We start from the raw sequence: 22,402 nt of genomic DNA, 5'->3' as shown, positions 1-22,402 counted from the left end.
AATTTTAGACATGGAAATACAGGAAAATGTAAACATTACCTTCTAATATAACTGTAATAGGGTTTGGTCGGAATCCTTCCCCTCCAGGGCAAAGAACCTTATATTCAGCTGAAAACAAATAGATTTATGAACTTAAAATAGTACAAATGTCTTCAGCACAATTATCAGAGTATTACAGGTAATTTAAATATAAAGTAACAAAGTGACCAGATATAAACATTAGGTTTTACTCTGTAGCGTCAACTGCTATTCCATTTCATAATGTAGTTTTCTGTATAACAGCCAACTGGCTCAGAAATGATAATAGAATTATTCTGAGTAAATGATCTTTTCGAGAGACTAGTAAAGTTTTTGGTTAAGACTGGTGGAAACCTGTCTCCTGCATGTACACCATACCTGATGACACCAGTATTTGAGTTACCTGGCTAAATTATAAACAAAACGAAAGAAAAATCCAACAAACACATTGTATTGTTGTGCTTAACTCAGGAAAGCTGACTTACTTGTGTTCACAAGTGGGCAGTGTTCACAGGGAACTCCCCAAGCTTTGCCCAGGGAGCAGCAACAGGAGGCCTTGGAAACACCCACTCCAATCTCATTGCTGCAGAAGGTGCCACCGTTATCTCCACGAGTTTTAATGTCCAGGTAACAGTTGCCAGATCGTGTATCTATTCAGAATGCACATAATGACAAACACATCTTATGAGAGAGGAAAACAACACATCATCTCAGGATGAGGGATGTCTTGTAGGACAGCTAAAGTGACTTGAGCTGTCCAGGAGGGCCCAGATTTTTCTGCATAGGTAGGAGAGTGGTGCCCTATTCCTTGGCTTTGCTGGACTTCTCACAAAGTAGAGAATTTATTCAGCATGACCAAGGGCAGTTCAGCCAGGGCTTTTCTCATTTTCATTCACATTTTCACCTGCATTTGTACATCCTTCCAGTTCCAGAAAGCCACTGCTTTATCTTCTCCTTGAGGTTAACAAGCATGAAAGCATCCACTAAATGTTAGGAATTTCAAATACATTTGAATATGAGGAGCATCCCTACGTCCCTTTAAACAAACGAATGCCAAAAAATATCAGAGGATTACGAAGCAGTTGGAGCCTGATACAAGAGCATTTCCATCAGTCATGAAACTGCACCTAGCCAAGCTGTGCTGAATGCTCCAAGAGCATGGGTGGTTTTATGTCGCAACTTCATTTGCCTGCCATCTTGGGGCCAGCTGGATGGTGGTTTAAGCTTGTTGAAATTTAAAATCATCTCATGCCTGCTGTAAATTGTGGACAGCTGTAACAAGGCCCAAGGGGTTGGTTCTGGCAGCTGGGCACTGCTGGCATGCTACATCACTCTGGACATACTCCAGCTGCACTATTACAACTTCTAAGCCAGGGGCAGTGGGGTGGGAGTTGGAGAGCCCATTCCAGCCCTCTTCCATGACCTGGGACTTTACTCCTAAGCAGTAGGACCAGCAGCTCCTCTGTGCAATTTCACCTGTAAATAACATAAAGAGTGGTCCCTTACCAACACATCCAACTCTGGTGGGATTCAGCTCAAAATCAGGAGGGCACTCACAGGTGTAACTACCAGCTGTATTAATACATGTGCCACTAATGCAGGTTGTGGGATCTGCACATTCATTAACATCTGCAAGAAAAAAACAGCACGTGGTAAGCAAATACCCAAGGAGAGCACAAACCATCGATATACTGGGTATCGTATTCTGACCATCACAAATCCGTTAGTTATGAGATATTGATCTCCAGAAAGCTCTAAAAAATACACACAGAAGAACAGTAGGCTGAGATGAATTTATCATTTCATGGGAGAAGAAAAAAAAAAGTCTTTTTTCTGGAAAACCAATCTGTGAACTAAAATTCACAAAAATGCTAAAAAAAATACTTAAGGGAAAAACACATGACAAGGTTATAGCTTACCATCCAGTACGGTGAACTGAAACTACAAGGCACAACCATCTCCATCTGGGAGATGTGGACAGACAGAGATGTTATCTCTGCTCTGGTTTTCCCCTTCTTCTCTTAAGGCAACAGGATATCAGAGGTTGACAAAGAAATGGAAAGAGGAGTGTAGAAAACACAAGAAGGAGAATCCTGTGTTATACGGTAGGGAAGTCTGTATCTTTCTATATCCAGTCTGATTTGTATAGCTTTTAAAAAGAATTTCCTAAGTTGCTGACGCACGACACTAACAGAAAATTAAAAAGCATGTTGTACAAAATTATCTTTACCTGTGCAGTTACCACCACTTCTGTCCAACTCGTAGCCCACTTCACACTCGCATCGGAAAAGTCCAGGCAGGTTATGACAAGTCCCGTAGACACAGATGTTAGGAAGTGAGCACTCATCAATATCTGATGGAGGAACAGGAGGGGAAAAATATGAGGTTTCCTTATCTTTTTAAGATACAGACAGAGAACTGCAAAAAGCTTCAGAAAACATGGATCTGAAAGCCAACTGCTTCTGCACACCATGTAAGACCAGAAAAAATAACACGCAAGATTTATATTTGGAGCCTAAGGAACCTAATCCATAACCTGTTTTTTGGGGCAAAAGGCTCTTTTCCAGCGCCTCTGGAAGCAAGCCAGAAACAATCAGATCTTATTAGAGGGCTAATCTGACAAGTAGCAAAATTAAACATGGCAGGAGATATGCTTTAAAAAATGAAGCTTATTCTAAATCAGCAGTTATCTGCAGAAAGCTGGACATCAGCAAAGGAAAAGCTTGTGCCCAAAGGTGAACCTGATGCTCATCTTCAGGTTTCTGCATTTGAAAGATCTCAAGTTTGGCAAGCAGAGATCATTTTTGTGCCTTCTGTCCAAATCACTGCATCTGATTCAGTATTTACTGAATGCTGTATGCAGCACACAAAGAACAACCCATCCGATACAATAAAAAAAGTGCGTGTTTACAAAGAACCTTAAAACACTGCATTTAGTTTACACATCTGAGACATCAAGGAAAGTCTGTTTTAGCAACAGGAGCTAGGCTCCATATAAGCTATTTAAAGTTAGCTAAAAGGTTTGAAAGTAAATTGTTTCATGAAACGTTATGAAACCTAGTATTGTTTTAGTTTACACAAAAATTCACTTTCATAAATTATTTCTCTTGGTAGATTACTAAAAAAATATACAGAACACTTTTCAGGGGAAAAAAATCCTATTTATAGTGATGTACTTATGAACTCCATCAAATACCAGTTACCCTGAGTTATTACTATGTCAGATGATATGGCTGCTTCTCCTTGACTGACTTAAACTGATTAGCGTTATATCAACTGAGGATTTCAAATGTTACATATAAAGGATGTTACAAATGTTGCAAATATAGGACCTTGATCATGTTGGTAACATGTTTATTATTTGATTTTGGTGAATCTTTGCATATGCAAAGCTCTTACGAACCAGCTGTAAACAGTTTACTGGCAACTCACTTTCAAAACCGAACAAATACTCATGGGGTTGTTGGGTTTTTTTTAGGGGTGGTTGTATAAACTTTCTGCCAGGCTTCAAACTCTAATTCTGCACCTCACAGAAGCCCTCAAAGCATGTTCACTGTATTAGCTACCAAATCAGTGTTTTTCATCTTCACATACACCACGGCAAAGTTGTTCCTTTTTCTGTTTAACTGTTATGAATAAAATGAAGAACAGCGTACAAATGACCAAGATGAAATGGCAGCTGACAGCACCATTTGGATCAGTAATCAGACCCACAAACAACATGTTGTAAGTAAGATAGGCTCCAAAAAGCTATTCTTTCTATATACAATAGGTAGATGAACACCCAGAAGCCCGTAATAAATGTATAAACTGAAAAAAAAAAAGCAACTACTATTGAAAATTTTCATGCAGTTCTCAGTACAACCACAACTGCAACCAATCGTAAAATTTTTCAAACATAAAATACTACTAAGGCAGAGTTTGTTGAGTGTTGTTTAAAGCTCACGATTACCTTCACATGCTTTCCCATCTGGACTTGGCAAAAATCCCATATCACATTCACAGCGATATCCTCCAGGGGCATTGAGGCACTGCCCATTTTCGCAGAGATTCAAGTTTTCTGAGCATTCATCGAGGTCTGTAAAAGGAAGAGAAATTGCAGGTTTATAGTAAACATGGTTTTCTCACAAACATTTGTTTCGGCTGAAGCACACAGTGTTCCAAGGATTTTAATTATTCTATTAGCTCTGAACACTTGCAGAAGAAACTGCACTCTAGTTATGTGCAGAGGCTATTACATGTATGCTTGGTGTATTTCTGATGTTGAAAATACAGCTTCTAATCAAAAGGGAAATCAGAGAGAGGCACAGACTCCTAAAGTAGCTACAGTTAATAACAACTGCAGGCAGTACACAGGGTCAAATTTAGTCTCAGAATGAGCACGTGAATTTTATTATAGTTATTGTTTCTATTACAGCAAAGCCTAGAGGCAGCAACTGAAAAAAGAGGTTTACTGTGCAATGAGCAAACATATGGTAATAGGCAGTCTCCATGCCAAACACACAAAACACTGACAAAAAGTGGCACTGAGGTGAAAATAACTTGATCAAAATTAAACTGCAGGTTAACAACTGATGAGAAAAACAGCCTCGCTACCGGAATACACTGCCCTTCAGATAGATTGTGGCCCCTAGTCTCCAGCTGAAATTTTATACATGACAAAAACACCCTGTTGCAACAGAGTCTGGCTGGCAGCATGAGCTTGTAAAAGTCCATGGCTGGCAAATCAAAGGTAGTACCTACCAGGGTGAATGCTGCACGCTTTGGCAGAGAGCTTACAGAACGCTTGCGTGCCCTAGTTTGAGCCCCAGCCACCTCCTGAATCCATGAACAATAAAGTATCCACGTTAAAAAAAAAAAAAAAAAAAAAAAAAAAAAAAACCGAATGTAGAAACTCCATAAGCACTCCATTTGAAAGATGTGGTTTATAGACTCCTGGAAATCATCATATGGGAAATTAACAAAGAGCACTGGATTCTGAAGGCCACTAAGAAAGCTGAATCAGATTCCAGAGCAAATTATAGAGAGAGAATTAAACAGAATCCCAGGGTCCATTTATAAATTGGAATGATTCAAACTCAGCCTTAAACCTGCTGAGCTAGATTCTGCCATAAAAACCTGCTGTAGTTGATAGTGCACTGCTGATTTGCACCAGCTGAAAACCTGGCCCACCAGCCATCTTTATTTGTCTTTATTTTATTTCTCTAACATGTCTTTATTCCAAATAATTCCACCAGCAATACTGATATCCTTAGTGTAGTGGCAGGGCTCCTGATTAAGCTTACACGAGCTAACCTGTTCTTCAAAGCAGAAGACTGAAGTGTGGGTGGGAAACATCTCTCTCGCAACGTTTTATAATCACATCTACAGTTTATAAAGTGAGGTTTCAGAAGCAGCTACTTCCATCAATTTACGTGTCAGCACTGCATCCTGACAGCATCTCTCAGGGTGATGCAGTAAAGAGGGCAGACAGCACACAGTCACTTGTGGAAAGAACAAACATTTTCAGGCAATTTTATGAAGTCATTTTAATGGGCGTGCCCTGTTATTTAAATATAAAGGTGGGTAGCCAGTGGATTGGTTTACTAACTAGCCAAATTATATGATCAAGCATCATTTTAATAATTTTGCCATCCGTTCCAACTAACCAGAAAAACTCAATCCAGACTTGCATTTTATCAAGTGAAAAAATGTGACTGCTTTAGACTAGGTATAATACACAGTATTTATTTCAAGTTATGGCAACTTAGGTGAAGTAGAAGACAATGGAATATGGACACAGACATATTTGAGAATAATTTCAAATGTTTAAAAGCTATTTTTGTGTATTGAATAATAAACTAATTTAGGTTGCAAGGGACCACTGGAGGTCATCCAATGCTTTCCCCCGAAAGCTCACCTGTACAAGTGAAGCCGTCCCCAGTATAACCTTCTTTACACAGGCAGCGGTAAGAGCCCATTGTATTCTTGCAGTCAGCATGTGGGCTGCACATGTGGGTTCCATTGGAGCACTCATCCAGATCTTTAAAATAATAAAAAAGAAAATAAAAAAAAGAAAAAAGCAACATTAGTTAAAAAAACACACCATGAACACAAACTTTAAATAGCGTATGGCACACAGAAGCTCTACTTTAACTGATCTTCCATAATAAAAGCCACATGTATGTGGTGTCATCTGACTGGAAAGGCAGACACAGCTTATTCGCAGCCCAACAAAGTAGTCTGACAAGGTAACTGCGAATGAGGAAGCTGCAGGGCACACTCAAAACTAAGACCTGTATCTTTTTTTTTTTTTTTTTTCAAAGGGAGCACCAGCATCTCTTCTCTCCATGGTCCAGTCTGTTTTCACCATCTCAAGGCAAACATTAAGATAATGCTGATTTCAGTTACCATGGCAGAGAATTTGTCCTCCAACAGATAATGTCAAAGTGACCTAACAAGCTTGATGTACGTTTGTCTTCCCAATTTGTAGGCGTGGTACTGATTTTTTCAGAATCGCTAGGACCCAGTTTTGGTCTGACCTTACAAATAAATACAAATACATATGACTCTCACCTGTGCACTTGATACCATTTCCAATCCAGCCAGGGCTGCAGCTACATTTGAAACTTCCTGCTGTGTTTGTACATATGGCATGTCTATCACAGTTATGGGCTCCAATTTCACACTCATTGATATCTGTAAAAACACAAGAGATGTTTGAAGAGCTCATGGATCAAACTTTCTCATATCCAGGTAACCGATACTGGAATTTCTCAAGAAAGACAATGTGAACGTGAAAGCAAGCCTGCATTTCTTTATAACATGACATTTAAAAATGAAGCAGAAGAGAAATAAAATCACAACAGAGAAAAGCAAAGAAGCACGTAGAGTATTTCAAACATGCGCTGCCCTGCAATCTATTTTTCTGATAGGCATACAAAGCAGTACTCCTGCAGTTCACCCCAACGCCTGGTAACTTTTAGATTCAAGGAGGAAAACCGTAACTCAAGTTTCCCTTCTTTTTCTAACTGGTGTGCTCAGAATGTGAGGCCACAGCCTTTGGGAAGAAGAGGACTAGCATCCACCAAGATTACCAACGCAGGCCGTCAGCATCCTGGCATGTGTGTTTGTCAAGCAGCTTTGCAAGAGGTTGTTGGTCAAATCTGATGACATGGTGTGAAAACCTGTGCTCCCCTGACAATAGAGACATACCATTACAGTGTACTGGCTGGCATCTTGACCATACCTTAACGTGACTGAGGGAAAGAAGGCAACTTTCCCATGAGCCCACCCTGGGGTCCTCAAAGCAGGACTCGGGTGTCTCTACATCACATGGTTTGCTAAAAGGTCTCAGGGGAAACTCTGCTGCCAGGGACTCCTAGAATGCAACACTCCCACAGCCCCCACCATATCTGCAAGGATGCTGAGGAGCACCAGCTGGGCACCACCTGCAAACTCCTCCTACCATTATCCCTAGGCAGTCAATGAAGCCAGGTTCTGTCTTGCCAGAGACTCTGTGGAAGGTGGAGGATGGGCTGTACCACTGTATTTAACATGACAGCTGATGGACCCAAAGCTCATCAGGCATGCAGTTTATTAAGAACTCAGGAAACTTAACACAGTGGAAAAAAGTCAGCATACTTGGTGGAGACACCAGGCAAGTCATCCAACCTTCTACATATGCATTCATGCCAGCACATTCTATTGCAGTACTTGCTATTTTCACCTTATTTTCTTTCTCGGGCATTGTCTGGCAATGTCAGAATGTATAGACCAAAAAACCCAAACTGAATTCCATTCTTCCTTGTCACCAAACAGTATTAATGACCCATATAAGTACTTGAAGAATGTATAAACTCAGAGGCAAAGTTTTCAGAAATTACTACTGGTAACTAAAACAAAACTGGCAGGAATTTTCTTACACATCCAAGCTATGGATTTTACAATGTTTTTTGTAACCAAGCTCGCTCTAACTGTGCTTTACTTCCATGCAGGATGTAAATTATCTAGAACTCACATCAAACCACTTAATATTTATAGCAATTTTTTCAGCCCTCCCAGGTGCCTTTGCTGTTGCAGTTAGCCAAATCATCTCATTCTGTACAATAGCTGATGGAAAGGGAAAACAAGCTCACAAGCTGCATGATTGCACACACAAAAATGTAGCTCATTCTCCTCTTGAGAAGATGATTAAGAAAAGGCATCAGCCATCAACCATGTAACAACCTTTGAGGTTCTCAGCCCCCAAACCACAGACTTCAGTTTCCCTACCATTGTACCTAAAAACAATCAGCTCTTTAAAGAGGGCAAGAGAGTGGAGCCATTGGAGAAAGTGTCCAAGTATCATCTTAACCATTTCCTTTAGAAGCCTTTCTTAGCTTTTTCTGCCCACCCTTCTTTAGACAAAAGGTTTTGTGCCCTTTCTCTATGCCCTGTACATATATTTTGTCTTGTCACAAAGGCTACACATGACTCTGAGAAGCAGACAACATACATCTGTCATCCCACAATTAAATACTCAAGTCCAGAAATTACCCAAACCCACTGCTGGTTTGAGGGCTGGTTTTGGTTCGTTGGTTTTGTGTTTGTTTGGGGTTTTTTTAAAGTCTGTATAGCAGAACTGCATCTAATCTTACTTTTCTGGGTTTCTTTCTAAATGAGGCATTGCTCTGAATCAAAACCCCAGACCCGAGTATTCCCATAATCTGAATGCTGACGTCCAGTTAGAGATCTAAATCTGGCAGCTGGAATCTACTATTAATGAATGTTGATTTCACCAACAAGCCTGAACACATGCAAATGGACACTTTTTAAACTTAAAAAAGGGTCAGGAGCAGATAATTTTGGAGTGTATTTGCCTTTAGCATGTGCAGAAACTCATATTAAGATAACATCACCCTGAACAGGAAACTAATGTCTGTCAAAAATCTAAAGGGTGGTCAGAAAAAAGAAAAAAACATTTTGGCTTGGACTGAAGGGAAAGACTAGAAGGAATTTTGAGAGGTCAGCTACAACATAGACTGACATAAAAAAGCTGAAGCAAACACTCCATATTTTAACTTTTACAGGATTTTAAAACCCAAACTGTTACCCCACTGCTAACACTGAGATTGCGCTGTATTTGATTATTTGATGCTTTGAAACATACAGACAATCACATGCTTCCTTATACCCTGCAGAGCACAACAAAACACCAGAAACAACATCATCAGTTGAGAGATTTCTGCCAAGATTTTTTTTTAAACCACCAGCAAACACAAACAGAAACTTGCATGCAACAGCTACACCGCAATGAAGTCATGCTCAGGCTCCAATTTAAGGCAACCTAAAACAAATTTTCAACTCTATGTTAAGTGACTGCTGACTCCATCCCATCCCACCTCACGCTGACCCGCTAACACCTTGCACCCGAGAGCCCCCATTTACATCTCCTGGGGGCACAGCAGCACCATGACACTGGTAGCCTCGCAGTGGGCACCTGTTCCCCCATCAGCTGTTTGACACATGCACTAAAGCAGCTTGGAATCTTCTGCAGGATGAGAGTTGTGAGCAGAAATCTATACCCAAACATGGATATCTATAATGGCATCAACTTTCTCAGAGATCATCCACTGAAATGTCATTTTACTTGCTTTGAACAAAATCCTGTAACCCTCAGCTTTTTTCCAGGAAAATTTTTCAATAGATTTCAATGCTTTTTTTGTCTGGGTAAAGATCAAATAGGGAATGCAAAATATAATTCCTAATGCCATCTACCTTTACAGGGACAAGGCATTGCAGGGCTTACTTCACTGATGCATAGAAAGGCTTTCGGATACTTAAATTAAAGCTGATGAAAGCATACAAAATACCATCACTGGCTTCATCCCAGATTTTACTTCTTTTCAAAGCTATCTGCATTTAACTCAGATGTTGCTTTGCTATAATCCCTATTCTCTCCTTTCACTGCACAGCTGAGTTATAAGCCTAAATTTATTGCATTGCAATTATTTCCAAGGCAAAAAAAGATCTCAGACCAAACACGGTCCTCTGTAAAACGGGGCAGCGAAATCAATGGAATTTATGCCTGCTTATACTGGAGCTTAATATGGATTTATGTTGCCATAAGTATTGAATTATGGCTTCACAGAACGAAACAAAAAGAAGTTGAGCTCTGTAGGGGAAAAATTAACTTAACATAAATATCTTTAATAAGAGCAAGAGTCCAGATTGTGCTGTCTGCATGGCAGTACAAACAGTACTAAACTTTTCAAATACTCCAAATATTTTCATATAATTGTTTGAAAAGAAAGGCATTACTTGGTCTGAGTGAAGGTATCATGACCCAAAGAGCATACAGAAGGACAGTACTCAAGTCAGGGTTTCACACAATGATGGCTTATTCCCATTGACTTCAGGGGGATTTTCACTAAAGAGTAAAGAAGTGAGTCACTGATTTATATCAACCTTCTTCTGCCTCGAGTATGAGGCTGTGACAAGCCAAGGAAAATAAAGACATTCCAATCCGAGACTGACACTACATCCTCAGCCGGTCCCATTGTGCCCCAGCCCTGCTGCACACATGTTCTCAGCTTTGTAATTGCACAACTCCCATTAATGCTAAGGGAGTTGTCTGCCTACAACAGATGAGAATACGTATGATAAATAATATGCAGATCTGACTTCATAATAATCCCAAGCACTATGGGGAAAAAAACCCTGTCAGTCACCCTGTTTTGTTGGCTCCTTCAGTTCTCTTCCCTGAACAAATATTTTTTTCTCTCAAGCCTTTGGCAATTAATATAGTGTCTCTCCCATTAATCACGGAGGCACAAATTTTTAGGGATGTGGATGTGCAGCAAAAATACACATCATATATACCTGTCATGTTGGCACTATGCTTGCAAACGTGGCAACCAAAGGAAAGAAACAGCTAGACAGTATCTGCACAGCGCATCCCTGTGCAGTTTGGAAGTGGATCATTAAACACAGCCAGAGAGGAGCATGGGGATAAAGCACTATTCTCACCTCCACTCTGGAAACACCCAAGTCATTCTTCTCAGTTTGAACAGAATGAGAGTGAACATTAACCCATGAAAATTCACACGTTCATCACAGGGCATGAAATCCTCGAGATACTCTGTGTAGCATTTATGTTTTCTGTTAGGTTTCCTGGGGGCTTCAATAGTTTATAAGGATTCTTAGCAAAGTGTCAATTTAATTCAGACGCCACCTATAAATCTGTACTGTTTGTCAGGAATTATGCAAATCCCTTAAACATTTTCTGACTTTTTCATTTTTTTGGCACTCTCTGAGTATCTGTGCATTTTATGGCACTGACGTTTCACTGGTATTTCAAGCCTGGGCCTGATTCCCACAGGGCCAGTCGTCTGGTGGAAGTCACAAGGCATTTCCTCCTCCTGGGTCACTGCCCATGTAATCAGGTAGGTAAAAGGGAATGCTTTTCAGAGGGAGAAGACTCTGAAATTCAACTTAGTGCTCACACAAGTAGGAAAATATATGGAAAAATTTCCCTCTTCTTATCTCTATACCTGTAAAATTGTTTTCTCTTTTGGAATCACTGGGATTTTATTCAGCATAGTGCACCGTGGACACCTCTTGGAGTTTCACATGGGGCAGTTCAGCTCTTGTGTGCTATCCATCCTTACGTCATCAGCCTGGGGCGCAGCATGTTATTGCTGGACAGATGCCTGCTCGCAACACGCTCCTTCTGTAATACCCCCATTTGGCGGGCGGCATCTTAATATTATTATCTTCTGGTATTTGGCCTGACATAGCCAGCTCCCAGATTCATAAGGGGAAATGTATTTGTTTCACTGATACCAGAACTCTCCTTTGCCATCAAGGCTGAAACACAATGTATTATTCATGGCCAGAAGCCAAAGGCAGGGAAAAGAGGCAAGCACATTATACAACCCACAAAACATTATAAAGCTATTTCTGAGGGCAAACGACAGGGCTCACCTCTTCTTTTCATGGTACCAGGTGAACTTTTCTTTATAACTATGTTATTATCAGCCATGCAAGTACGCAGTGTGCACTCACTCACTCCTTCATCCACTATCATCATCATTACTAGATGACAGCAAGTAATAAAATCCAACTCTCTAACTCACACCCCAGACTAAGGCCACAGCTGAACATCTTCCATTAGCCTTTCTCCAAAAGGCACCAGCACAGCCCTTGCAGAGTCAGAGCCTGCTCTCAGCCCTCCAACTCCCTGAGCCTGCTGTGGAGAAATCCAGTTGACTTTTAAAGCACATTTATTTTTGATCTGATGGCCATCCCGGGCAACTCCTGCCCAAGTCCCCCTCTGACTTTGTGAAAGGAGCCCTAAGCCCGTGCAAGCACAGCTCCACCAGGAGCAAAGAGGAGGGCTGCACACACAGCCATAACTGGCAAGGATGGATGGGAGAAAGTCGGAGAAGAATTTGTTCCTCTGTGAAAATATCAGAGCAAGTAAATCTAAGGCTCTACATCAACAATGAAATATTGCAAATTTACAGGCAATACTCCAGAGTGGTGATGAATCACAAAGTACAAATGCAAGTGCCAATACAGGATTTCATCTCTGCACAAGTACATGTATACTTTACTGACAGAAAAAGCAGAGAAAAGATATTTGTCATAAAGCTGGGTAATCTAGAACCAGGATACAGGAAAACTTTGCACTTCTCTCTAGGGCAATGTACCACCGCCTGCCGAGAAAAATCTAAAATGAACTGCTCTAAGTCAGTCTTACCACAGTTTGCCTTGTGAATGGAAATTAAACCATTTGTAGCAATTTGCCTAGGAAACCTGCATCTACAATGTATATTTTTGCATAATTTTTTATAAATTATGATTTTGTTACTAAACTCTGTCCACATTCTTACTGAGAACCAAGGAGGGGGGGAACTAACATCTGTGTGGGATGGGAATGTAAGGCAGTGGGTGGATTCTGAATACTGTTAAATGATTGGGGAGAAAAAAACCCCATGTTTATTTGTTAAAATGGAAATAATCAGTAATGACGGGGGAGCTGAAATATTTAGACAAAATTGTAACAGAACCCAGAGGACATTATTTGGTTGTTCTCGTGAAACAGAGAACCTCCCATTCAAAGCACTGTACACATTTTTGTTATTTTTTTCGACTGGAGATCCTAAAAACTGTGGATACTTTTGAGCTGTCTGTAAGTCAGGAATTGAATCCTGGGGTCAAGGTGTAGTTGGCAATGTCCCTCCAGAAGAAGTCCTAAAGGATGCTCTCATGGTTGGCAGTACCTGAGCCTGGGAGCTTCAGCTCTGTTCTAATACTGTGCAAACATGAGGTGGGGAATTCAGAGATCTCCACCAGTGCATCAGACTTCTTAATAAACAGAATGTGGGAACCTGCACGTTGTAGTCACAACAGAACCTGTATCCACACAGTTTCTTCAGCATAAAACCAACCTAGAAAGTTCCTGCTTTGCTTCCTCCCTCTTATTTAAATCTAAAAGGTTTTGGTGACGTGAGTATGGTCCCACCTCATCTGTAAGAGCATAACTGATACTTCACACATTTTTGTCTTAGACTACCAGCCTCTTTCAAATTACTGAGCCTCTCTATGGTATCTCTTCTAATTAAGGTGTCCTGGCCATTTTCCTGGTGAGTGCCATCCTCCCTGGGACACTGGCATATAGCCAAAAGCAGCAGAGGATGGGCTGAGGGACAGATAAAGACGTACAAGGCGGTGGGAAGAGCCCACATGGCAGACAGCATCCATCCAGAGGGCTGGGCTGGGTTGGGACCAGAAGGGAGGGATTTCCCTGCCTCTCCATTAATGAAAAAGTATGCTTGGGACATTTGCCACTACCCAGCATCACATGATGCCAAAATGGTGGCTATTTGCAGGCACTTCCCCAGAAGCCATACCTCAGATTCCTCCCCTGTCTCCATGAACTTTCTTTTGACTTCTACTAGTTGCTTCATCTTCCCTGATTGCTCCTTACTCTGGGAGTGAGAGCTGTGCCATGAGTAACTGATCAGCACGGGAGTTTTCAGGTCTAGAGTACGGAAGATCTTCATGTAATTTAGCACAGAAACAAAGAACATTGAAATGTTGGTCTACGGGGTACAATTAGGGATTTCTTGGATTTAGATCAGTTCGTATGTAAGTCAAAGGCAGCTGTTACTAATGCACAACTGTTTGTCTACAGCGCAATACGCAAAGTACAACCCAGCTCTGAGACTGTTCTGTGAGAGCTGTAAAAAAACAGCTTCATATATTTGGGGCACTTACAGAAGTGTATTATTAACTCTGTACAATAAGGGCAGACTAGGAATAAAAGTTTGTCTCGAAGACATTGCCAGAAATGTGTTTACCCTAAGTCTACATTAAAAATTATATTAAACATATGTTTGCATTCATATTTGGGCAAAGCCTAAGACTCTCAACACCTTGGCTTGAGACACCAGCACTAGGATTATTAATATCAAGCCCTTGGAGCCTGTATATTTGAATCTCATTTCTGCTTGCTGGCAATACATGAAATAATGCAAATTCTGATTTTGCTGATACAATGTAGTTGAGTAGCTGTATTGCTGCCACTTTACAAGAAATGAAAATATATTTTAGCACATATTTCAAGCCATCTGTGTTTGCCAAAATAATGCTTGGAACAGATACCTGTTATTTGCATGTGTAGTACGCAATTAACTAACCCAAATGCACCGAGGTCCTCAGGAGCCTGTCAAGTTACAGGCAATGGTATTTTCTGTTCTCTTAGACCAACAACAATGCACTAATAAGCCCAATTTTGTTCCCAGCGGACAGTTTGTCACTTGTTGCAGCAGAAGCCTCATCAGGCCGAATGCTATGCCGCCGAAGTTCAGCAGAACACAAGCTCAGCAAATTTGGGTAAGAGATACAATATTTAGCACAAATAAGTGAAAAGAATTGCAGTGACAGGAAGTTTTGAACACTAAAAAAAAAAAAAAGGGCATGCAGACTCATTAGCTAAAAGTTAATAATTAAACTTTAAAACATACCTGTGCAACCAGTTGTGCCTTTCTTGCCTGAATATCCCATATCACAGTGACAGATAAATGAGCCTTTTGTATTCTCACAAGTTCCACTCAGACAGATGTTTGGATGCAAATCACACTCATTAACATCTAAAAAAAACATGAATTAAGATTTATTAAATACAATTCTTAGAAAGTAGCTGGCAAAATCTCTTGAGACATGATCTTTTGGTACAAATATGGGTCTACATATTCAGAGAGGAAACTGCTTATGTCAGTTATTCTTTACCTAGTGTACATTTTGAGATCTGATTTAACACTGCTGTATTGTGCTATATTATCATCATATCTAGGTTAACATACCCTTAATTACAACTTTCCTTAAAAATAGAGACTAAGATTCAGCATATTATGCAAAGAATAACTATGACTATTTACTGATGCTTTCTAAGTACACATGTGTGTGTATATATACATATACATACATACATATATATATATACATACATACATATATATATATATATATATGCATACATATATTATCTAGTTTTTTTACAAACAGTCCTCCTCAAATGTGCTCCAGATTTTTAATTTAAATGTGAAAATTTGGTTTTGGAGATATGCTGTTTCATGACTTAGTTCTATCAAGGTACAGCAATCGTGAATAGTTTTGTCTTAGAGACAAGTTTAAATCAGCACTGGTGATTTATCTTGCTAGAAATTTTCCATGGCATCATCCACCAGCACTTCCTTTCTGCAATCACTGTTTCATCTGAGCTGCATAAAAACCTCACTGGAAGATGACCCAAAGATACAATGCTATAGATCATCACGTTTGCATCCCAGTCTACGGGATGTATAGAGATTACATCTGCATTTGATAAACATAGCTTGTGCAATAGTCAGGTGCCAAAATTAGGGCATAAGAGCAATACTCTTTAAATGTCATTGTCTACCTACTTGGAAAAAGTGCCTTAATAAATAAATTTTCCTAGTTAATCCAAATTGGAATATATGTCCTTTCACTTACCTATGCAAGTCTTCATGTCTTCAGATGCCATGAATCCATCATAGCAAAGACACCTGTATTCTCCTGGGATGTTTGTACACTGGCCTCCATCACAGATGTTAGGATTGTCTTCACACTCATCGATATCTACAGGGAAAAATCAGATTAAAATATGCCACCTTTACGTAATGCAACTAACCATAACCATGGCAAGCAAACAGTTTAATGATCTGATTAACATGAATCCTTCAGTTTGCAAATAACTGAGCAATATATTGCAAAATTGTCCTGATGAGTCAGCTCCTCATCTCCAGCTAAAGTCAGGGGCAAACATTCACCTCTGACTCTCATGGGAACAACTTTGTAGGTAAAAAAGTCATTGACAGAAAAAAAAAAAAAAGAAGCAACAGAACCTTTGTCACATCACATGGTCATATACAACTGGAGGTTCTTGGATACAATCCATCATTGTTGAAGTCAACGTAAGCTCTGAAGTCAAATTCAACAATAAAGATACTGGACTTTACAGAGCTTAAAAAAGCCATCATGCATACAGAATACCTCTACAGGTCTCAAGGGTGGTGACAAATTGGAAACACAGAGTCAAACTCATGATGGGAATAATTACAGTACACACATTTATTTCACTAAGAGATTTTATGGGGCTTTTTAGCATTTCAGCTGACTGGCCAGGCCAGACATACAGTTACAACCTCTAGCATGTAAGTTGTTCTCTCAATTCATGAAATTGGCCATCACTGATTTGGGCCAAGCTGCAGAAGCAGACACTTTATTATATTAACGCAGCCATGCTAAGGTCTGGAATCTTTCAGAGTCCCTGGGGTTATATTAGCGTTCCTTGTAAAAATCCCTAGAATCTCCCTGTGTCAGCACCAACACAGACCAACAAGAGCAAAAATCAGAAACTCTGCCTAGTGATACCATGGGAAAAAAACCAGCACAAAAAGGACAAGATTCAGGAACCCCCTCCAAGAGAAAGGGTGTAACTCATTATCAGACCAGTCTATTGTGGATTGCAGTAATGATGCAGCTGCAGAAAATGAACTCATTTTAACTTAAAATATTACATTCATTATTCTTCTGTATTTCTAGCAGCTAGTGTTTGTGTGGAAACACAACTTCTGCAAGGAGGAAGGCTGAGCAGTCCCTGTTCATCTTAACAAGCAAATAACGTTGGCATGGACATTAGCCTGAAAATCTTAATTTGGAATGGTATTTGAATTAACATGCAAAATTAAGCTCTAGAAATGAGGATAATAATGACAGATATAAAGAACTTTATTTACTAACCTGTCACTGTACTGATTTCACAGTTGGAGGAAAATCAGCTGACAAAGAAACTGTTGTTTCCCCTAATTGAGCTGATTATTTATGCATAACCTCACCAATTCAAACCTGACCTACTACTGAACTGAATGGCATTCTTACCAGCTCAATTATCAAGAAATATATTCCATAATGGCTTCCAGCTTTGTGTGATGTTAAAGATAAAAGACACGTTCACACAGAGAGCAAACTGAAAATGTAAAATAGGTGTTTCACATACTCAGGTCACAGTGTTACTGTATCTTGTACCCTGCACAAACATCCAACACAGCAAAACCAGATATGCAATGCAACGAGCAGAAAATGTCACAAAAAACATTTTTTTCCTCATTTCTCACTTAGTTTGGGCAGAGACAAAATTTCACCATGCATATTTTGAATGTTTACCAGATGTTTATCTATGTAATTAACAACTCTTCAAGAGAAGGCAGCAGCATTTTTAGATACTGGTAAAGGCAACCCCTCACATCTCTAGATATTTTGTTAGGTAGAGTTTGACTGGACATCCAAAGGTGTCTGCTGTTTCTGCTCCTTAAACCTTTTTATGTGTTGGCTACTGCATTCAAGTCTTTCTTAGAGGAGAGTATGACAATGAATAGCTAATAGCTATTACTGGCTGGCCTATGAATGAAATTCTATTTTTCAGAGTCAAGGCTGTATATAAACATGCAAAAATTCACAGCTAAGATCAAATGCTTTTTTAATTCCTCACGCTGGTAAGATCTGACTACAAACTTCTACAGACATGTTTATGGTCAAGTGAGGACAAAACCACTGACAATGCATCCCCTCCCCACAGCAAAGGCAACTGCTTCCTCTCTCTTTGAGAAGGGAAAGACGACAGTTTTCTATTCCAAAGTTTTTAGTTTAATAAGCAGGATGGTGCTGTAAGTAATCCGCTCTGCTTCTGCGTTTAGAGATGTCTAAGGGTAAGCAGGAGTTAAGCACAGGACAGTTTTGAGCCAGTAGACTTGAGATCCCTACGACTGTCCAAGTATACACTTGGGTTATTTGGTCCCCAGTCAAGCCAAGAAGATGAAAACAGAAAAGTGGCTCAGAGATCCCTGCTCCCCTCCTCTCATGTCCCTCTAATCCTGTCCCTTGGGTTTAGATTTTGGCTGAGGCACAATTTTGACCAACTGGGTTTATTTTTGCATTCAAAAAGTGCCCCAAACATCAATGGGGCAAGTTTTTTTGAACGAACTTGCCTTTTCTAGAAACTTGACCTGAAGACAAATTATTTCTAATTACGTATTTTAGGGTTTGTAACATCAGTCAGTCAAATCTGCACTTTTTCTAGTTGATTTCTTTCTTTGAACAAGGTTCTGATGCTTGCTGAAGATTGGGTACTTTACATCTTTCTGACAGTGTAAATTACAATGTGGGGGGCAAACTACATTTAACTATGCTTTAAGGCTGTTCTATCCTTTGGAATGGTAGCAAGTGGCCTCAGGGGAACCGAGACCCTCATCAGAGGTCTATAAATATTTACAAATTCTAAATGTGAACTCTCTCTATTAAGTCAGTATAGAACACTCTCCAATGTTCAACTATAAAGGCAATTCTAGTCCAAGAGATTAATTCTGTTATATTTCTTATGCTCTTCAAGGAGCTCTTGGATGGAATTGGCAAACAGCTGGCAAATATTCACATGCCTCAGCAGGCCACTGGTTGTGCAGCAAGAAGTAAGAGAAGAGTAGGGTTGAATTATCTTTCCAGTAACCTATGTGGAAATCACTGAGCACAATTCACTTACTGGGATTATGACTCCCAGACTCCCAAAGGAGAACACTCGCCCTGAAAATTTTCTCACAAACCCTGTTTAGAGTTTCCTAAGAAAGATTCATACTATTCAGATTTCGTTTTGTCTGAAAGTCATTCAGTTTTGAAGTAATACAGCATACTTGCTTTTGACTAAACAAAGAATTAAAAATAGGAATTTTGTTGCTTGCTTAAGAGCAGATACCACACAACCACAGAACGGGGCAGTCAGCTCCTTCTCTAGCATTTCGGACATACACTGCACATGCAGAGCATTCTGGCTTCTGTTTATGATGATTCTTTCCATTGACTTCAACACATTTGGGATTTGGATCTAATATAATACCTTAAGGGAGAAAATTTATCTCCTACTGAAAAATGTACAGCTTTTTGTTACAAAACTGAACCAACTTGTACATTTTCTGAAATGATGAAGAATCAATTCCCTTCAATTCAGTCTGCACTTGTCCAATTCCGATACTTTGGAGATGTTTATTTTATAAAAAAGAACTCCACTCTCCTTGCATTACTTTTTTTTTTTTTTAAAAGTATATTTGTTGCAATAGCTTTAATCTTAAATAGAAGGTACATTTTTAAACTATTGAAATAAGCTCTTCCAGCAGAAAAATTCCCAAAATCTCCCCTTACCAGTGCATGTCCTGTGGTCTGGCATGAGTGCAAAACCTTGTTTACAGCTACATTCGTAACTGCCCTCCGAGTTTGTACAGAAGTTCTCACAGCCACCATTCATTATACTGCACTCATCAATATCTAAAAAGGAGAAAATGACAGTTAAAATCCACAATATCTTCTACTTTAAAGCACATTTCAAGGACACACTTTGAGTCAGCTTTCCGGAACAGCATTAATAAAGAATCTACACAATATTTGCACAGTCCTTGAACATTCAAGTGTTTGCAAATATAGGCACGGGAATGGATGTCAGGCAAACCAGGAGGGAAAGATATGGTAATATCTGACTGCATATACAAATACCTCTGCAGTTCTACATATAAAAATACCACTGTTGGGTTACCACAGTATCATGAAGGCAACAAAGCTTTTGTAATGATCAAGGGAAAAAATTATCTACTAGGCAGAATTAAAGCCAGTGGATTTTTCATGTATTTCCATGGCACAATAGAATATATACACATAAAGGAGCGCACAATATGTGATTTAAGCTAAATGTCATTTGCAAAATGTGGCTTTAAAGAAACAGTTTTGGAAAGGCCCTGTGTTTGAGACAACTACAGATCAAATTAGGAAAAATTCAATTGAACCACATGATTCTACTCTTTGGTCTGTCAGTAATGATGCTTTTAATTAAAAAACTCAGGATTTAACAAGGTATTCCCTCTTAATTATCAAAGTCTGAAGTCTTAGGTAATTTAAAATAGTATGCTATTTTATGCATCATTATTGATTTACTAGAGAAAATAAACTATTACACAGTTAACAGCAGTGCTGCCATAATTTCATTCATTCCTCACAACAACGGATAAGCACATTTTGGGGTTTTTTGCATACTATTTTGACAGACTATGCTAGATTTTTGAATCACAATTAAACATGTCTTCATATAACTACTAAAACTGAAACAATTACTTGTGTTTTATCTTTCCTATTCCCTAGAGATCCCGTGTAGATTTTTGTCCTTACCAACACAGTATAACTTGTCAGGTGTGGACTGATACCCAGGGTTGCAAGCACACTGATACTTTCCAATCAGGTTGACACAACGTCCATTTCGGCACAGATTGGTGCTTAGGTCACATTCATTAATGTCTGTTGCAAAAGAAAAAAGAGGAATGTGTTTGAATGAAAACGATCCTAAAGCAAACATCATAAATGCACACGCAGCTAAAGAGCAGTATAAAAAGCCGTGCACAATACTGGTTTTGCCTGCACGTCTCACCTATACATGCAGAGATATTTGGTGATATCTGATGGCCTGGAGGACAATCACACCGAAAGCTTCCCTCAGTGTTGATGCAGGTGCCACCTCGGCAGAGAAGGGGATTGCGTTGACACTCATCGATGTCTGTGGGAAAAAGGGAGGACACATCACTGCAGGAGCCAGCACTGCCACAGCAGCAGCCTGCCCCTCCCCACAGCCTGCTACCCATCACAGACCCATCTGCCATATCAGCTCTGGAGACCTTCCTAGTCACCACAGTGTAGCTAAAAAAAAAAAATAAATTCAAAAAGACTTCTTCTAAATTTTAATCTAATCTAACTCCCAAGTTCAGTATGGTTTCCCACATAGCAAAATGGGGATTGCGGGGATAAAGTTAACATCCTAAAATCCTGACCCTTGCTCATTTTTGCTTTGGCATCCGGCAGAAGCAGGAATTTCACATGTGGGGTAGAAACAAAGTTACAGTGAGCTTTAATAAGACTCAGAAAATGAGAGGGACCTAAACCCAGGTGCAATCAAACCTTCAAAAAAAACCCAAAATAAACCATGCCTAGCATACTCGCACATAGCATGCTATTGCACATCTATGTTCTATTAAAGACATACCCATGCAGTTTTTCATCATCATAAATCCACTTTCGTAGCCTTCAAAACATTCACATTCAAAGTCTCCAGGAGTATTGACACAGATGCCTTGGCCACAGAGATCAGGAGAGATGCGGCATTCATCAATATCTGTAACATAAAACACGTTCACAGTATTTTCAAGGCAGTTCAGTTTTTCCTTTTCAAATCAAAGTTATGAGAGCTACATCCACGCAGTTTACCTGTGCAATTCCTCTCCTCAGAATCAAGGGCAAATCCACTGTCACATCTACACTTAAAACTGCCAATGGTATTTCTGCATTTTCCATGGGTACAAAGACTGGGGACCATTTTGCATTCGTTGATATCTACAAATAAAACAGTAAGGACATAATGATGTTATCACTTCATACAAAAGCAGCACATAAAAGAACAACGCTGACTTCAGAGGTCATTCTCTCATGATAATGACCTCTCCTCTTGGGAAAAATGTAACTAAACTGATACTGACTTCCACCTAACCAACAATGTGGGCACTCTTGGAACTGCCAAGAGCACTTTCTGCCATAAAATGGTATTAGTCTCCCCTTTTGTCCTGCAGGATCTGATCTGCAGCTCACTGAAGTCAACAGGAAGATTTCAGTGGACAGAGGATCAAGCCTACAAGGGCAAAGGGAGCTTTCAAAAAAACCACTCTGTTTTCTGGTTTCTGAGAAAAAATGTGATTTCCATGAGTCACAGAAAACATAACAAGCATAAATAAAAGCACATGTCACTTTATGGATAATT

General features: G+C 39.7%; 1 protein-coding gene across 2 annotated transcripts in view; it reads right to left on the bottom strand.

The window, feature by feature from the left end:
* LOC113483885 (fibrillin-1) overlaps positions 1-22,402 on the bottom strand; it is a 145,454-nt gene that overhangs the window by 37,537 nt on the left and 85,515 nt on the right. For both annotated transcript variants that reach the window (XM_026855896.1, XM_026855897.1), the window contains 14 exons: positions 21,856-21,981; positions 21,635-21,763; positions 21,026-21,151; positions 20,770-20,895; positions 19,756-19,878; positions 16,021-16,146; positions 15,012-15,137; positions 6,574-6,696; positions 5,918-6,040; positions 3,971-4,096; positions 2,249-2,371; positions 1,525-1,647; positions 504-668; positions 40-108 (listed from right to left, as the gene is read on the bottom strand). In XM_026855896.1, coding sequence (XP_026711697.1) covers positions 40-108; positions 504-668; positions 1,525-1,647; positions 2,249-2,371; positions 3,971-4,096; positions 5,918-6,040; positions 6,574-6,696; positions 15,012-15,137; positions 16,021-16,146; positions 19,756-19,878; positions 20,770-20,895; positions 21,026-21,151; positions 21,635-21,763; positions 21,856-21,981 — 1,734 coding nt within the window. The remainder of the gene's footprint in view (positions 1-39; positions 109-503; positions 669-1,524; positions 1,648-2,248; positions 2,372-3,970; positions 4,097-5,917; positions 6,041-6,573; positions 6,697-15,011; positions 15,138-16,020; positions 16,147-19,755; positions 19,879-20,769; positions 20,896-21,025; positions 21,152-21,634; positions 21,764-21,855; positions 21,982-22,402) is intronic.

This window comes from Athene cunicularia, assembly GCF_003259725.1.
Source record: "Athene cunicularia isolate RWA chromosome 10 unlocalized genomic scaffold, athCun1 chr10_part1, whole genome shotgun sequence".
NCBI classification, from domain to species: domain Eukaryota; kingdom Metazoa; phylum Chordata; class Aves; order Strigiformes; family Strigidae; genus Athene; species Athene cunicularia.
The sequence above is the reverse complement of the archived record's forward strand: the minus strand, read 5'-3'. Positions and strand labels throughout refer to the sequence as shown.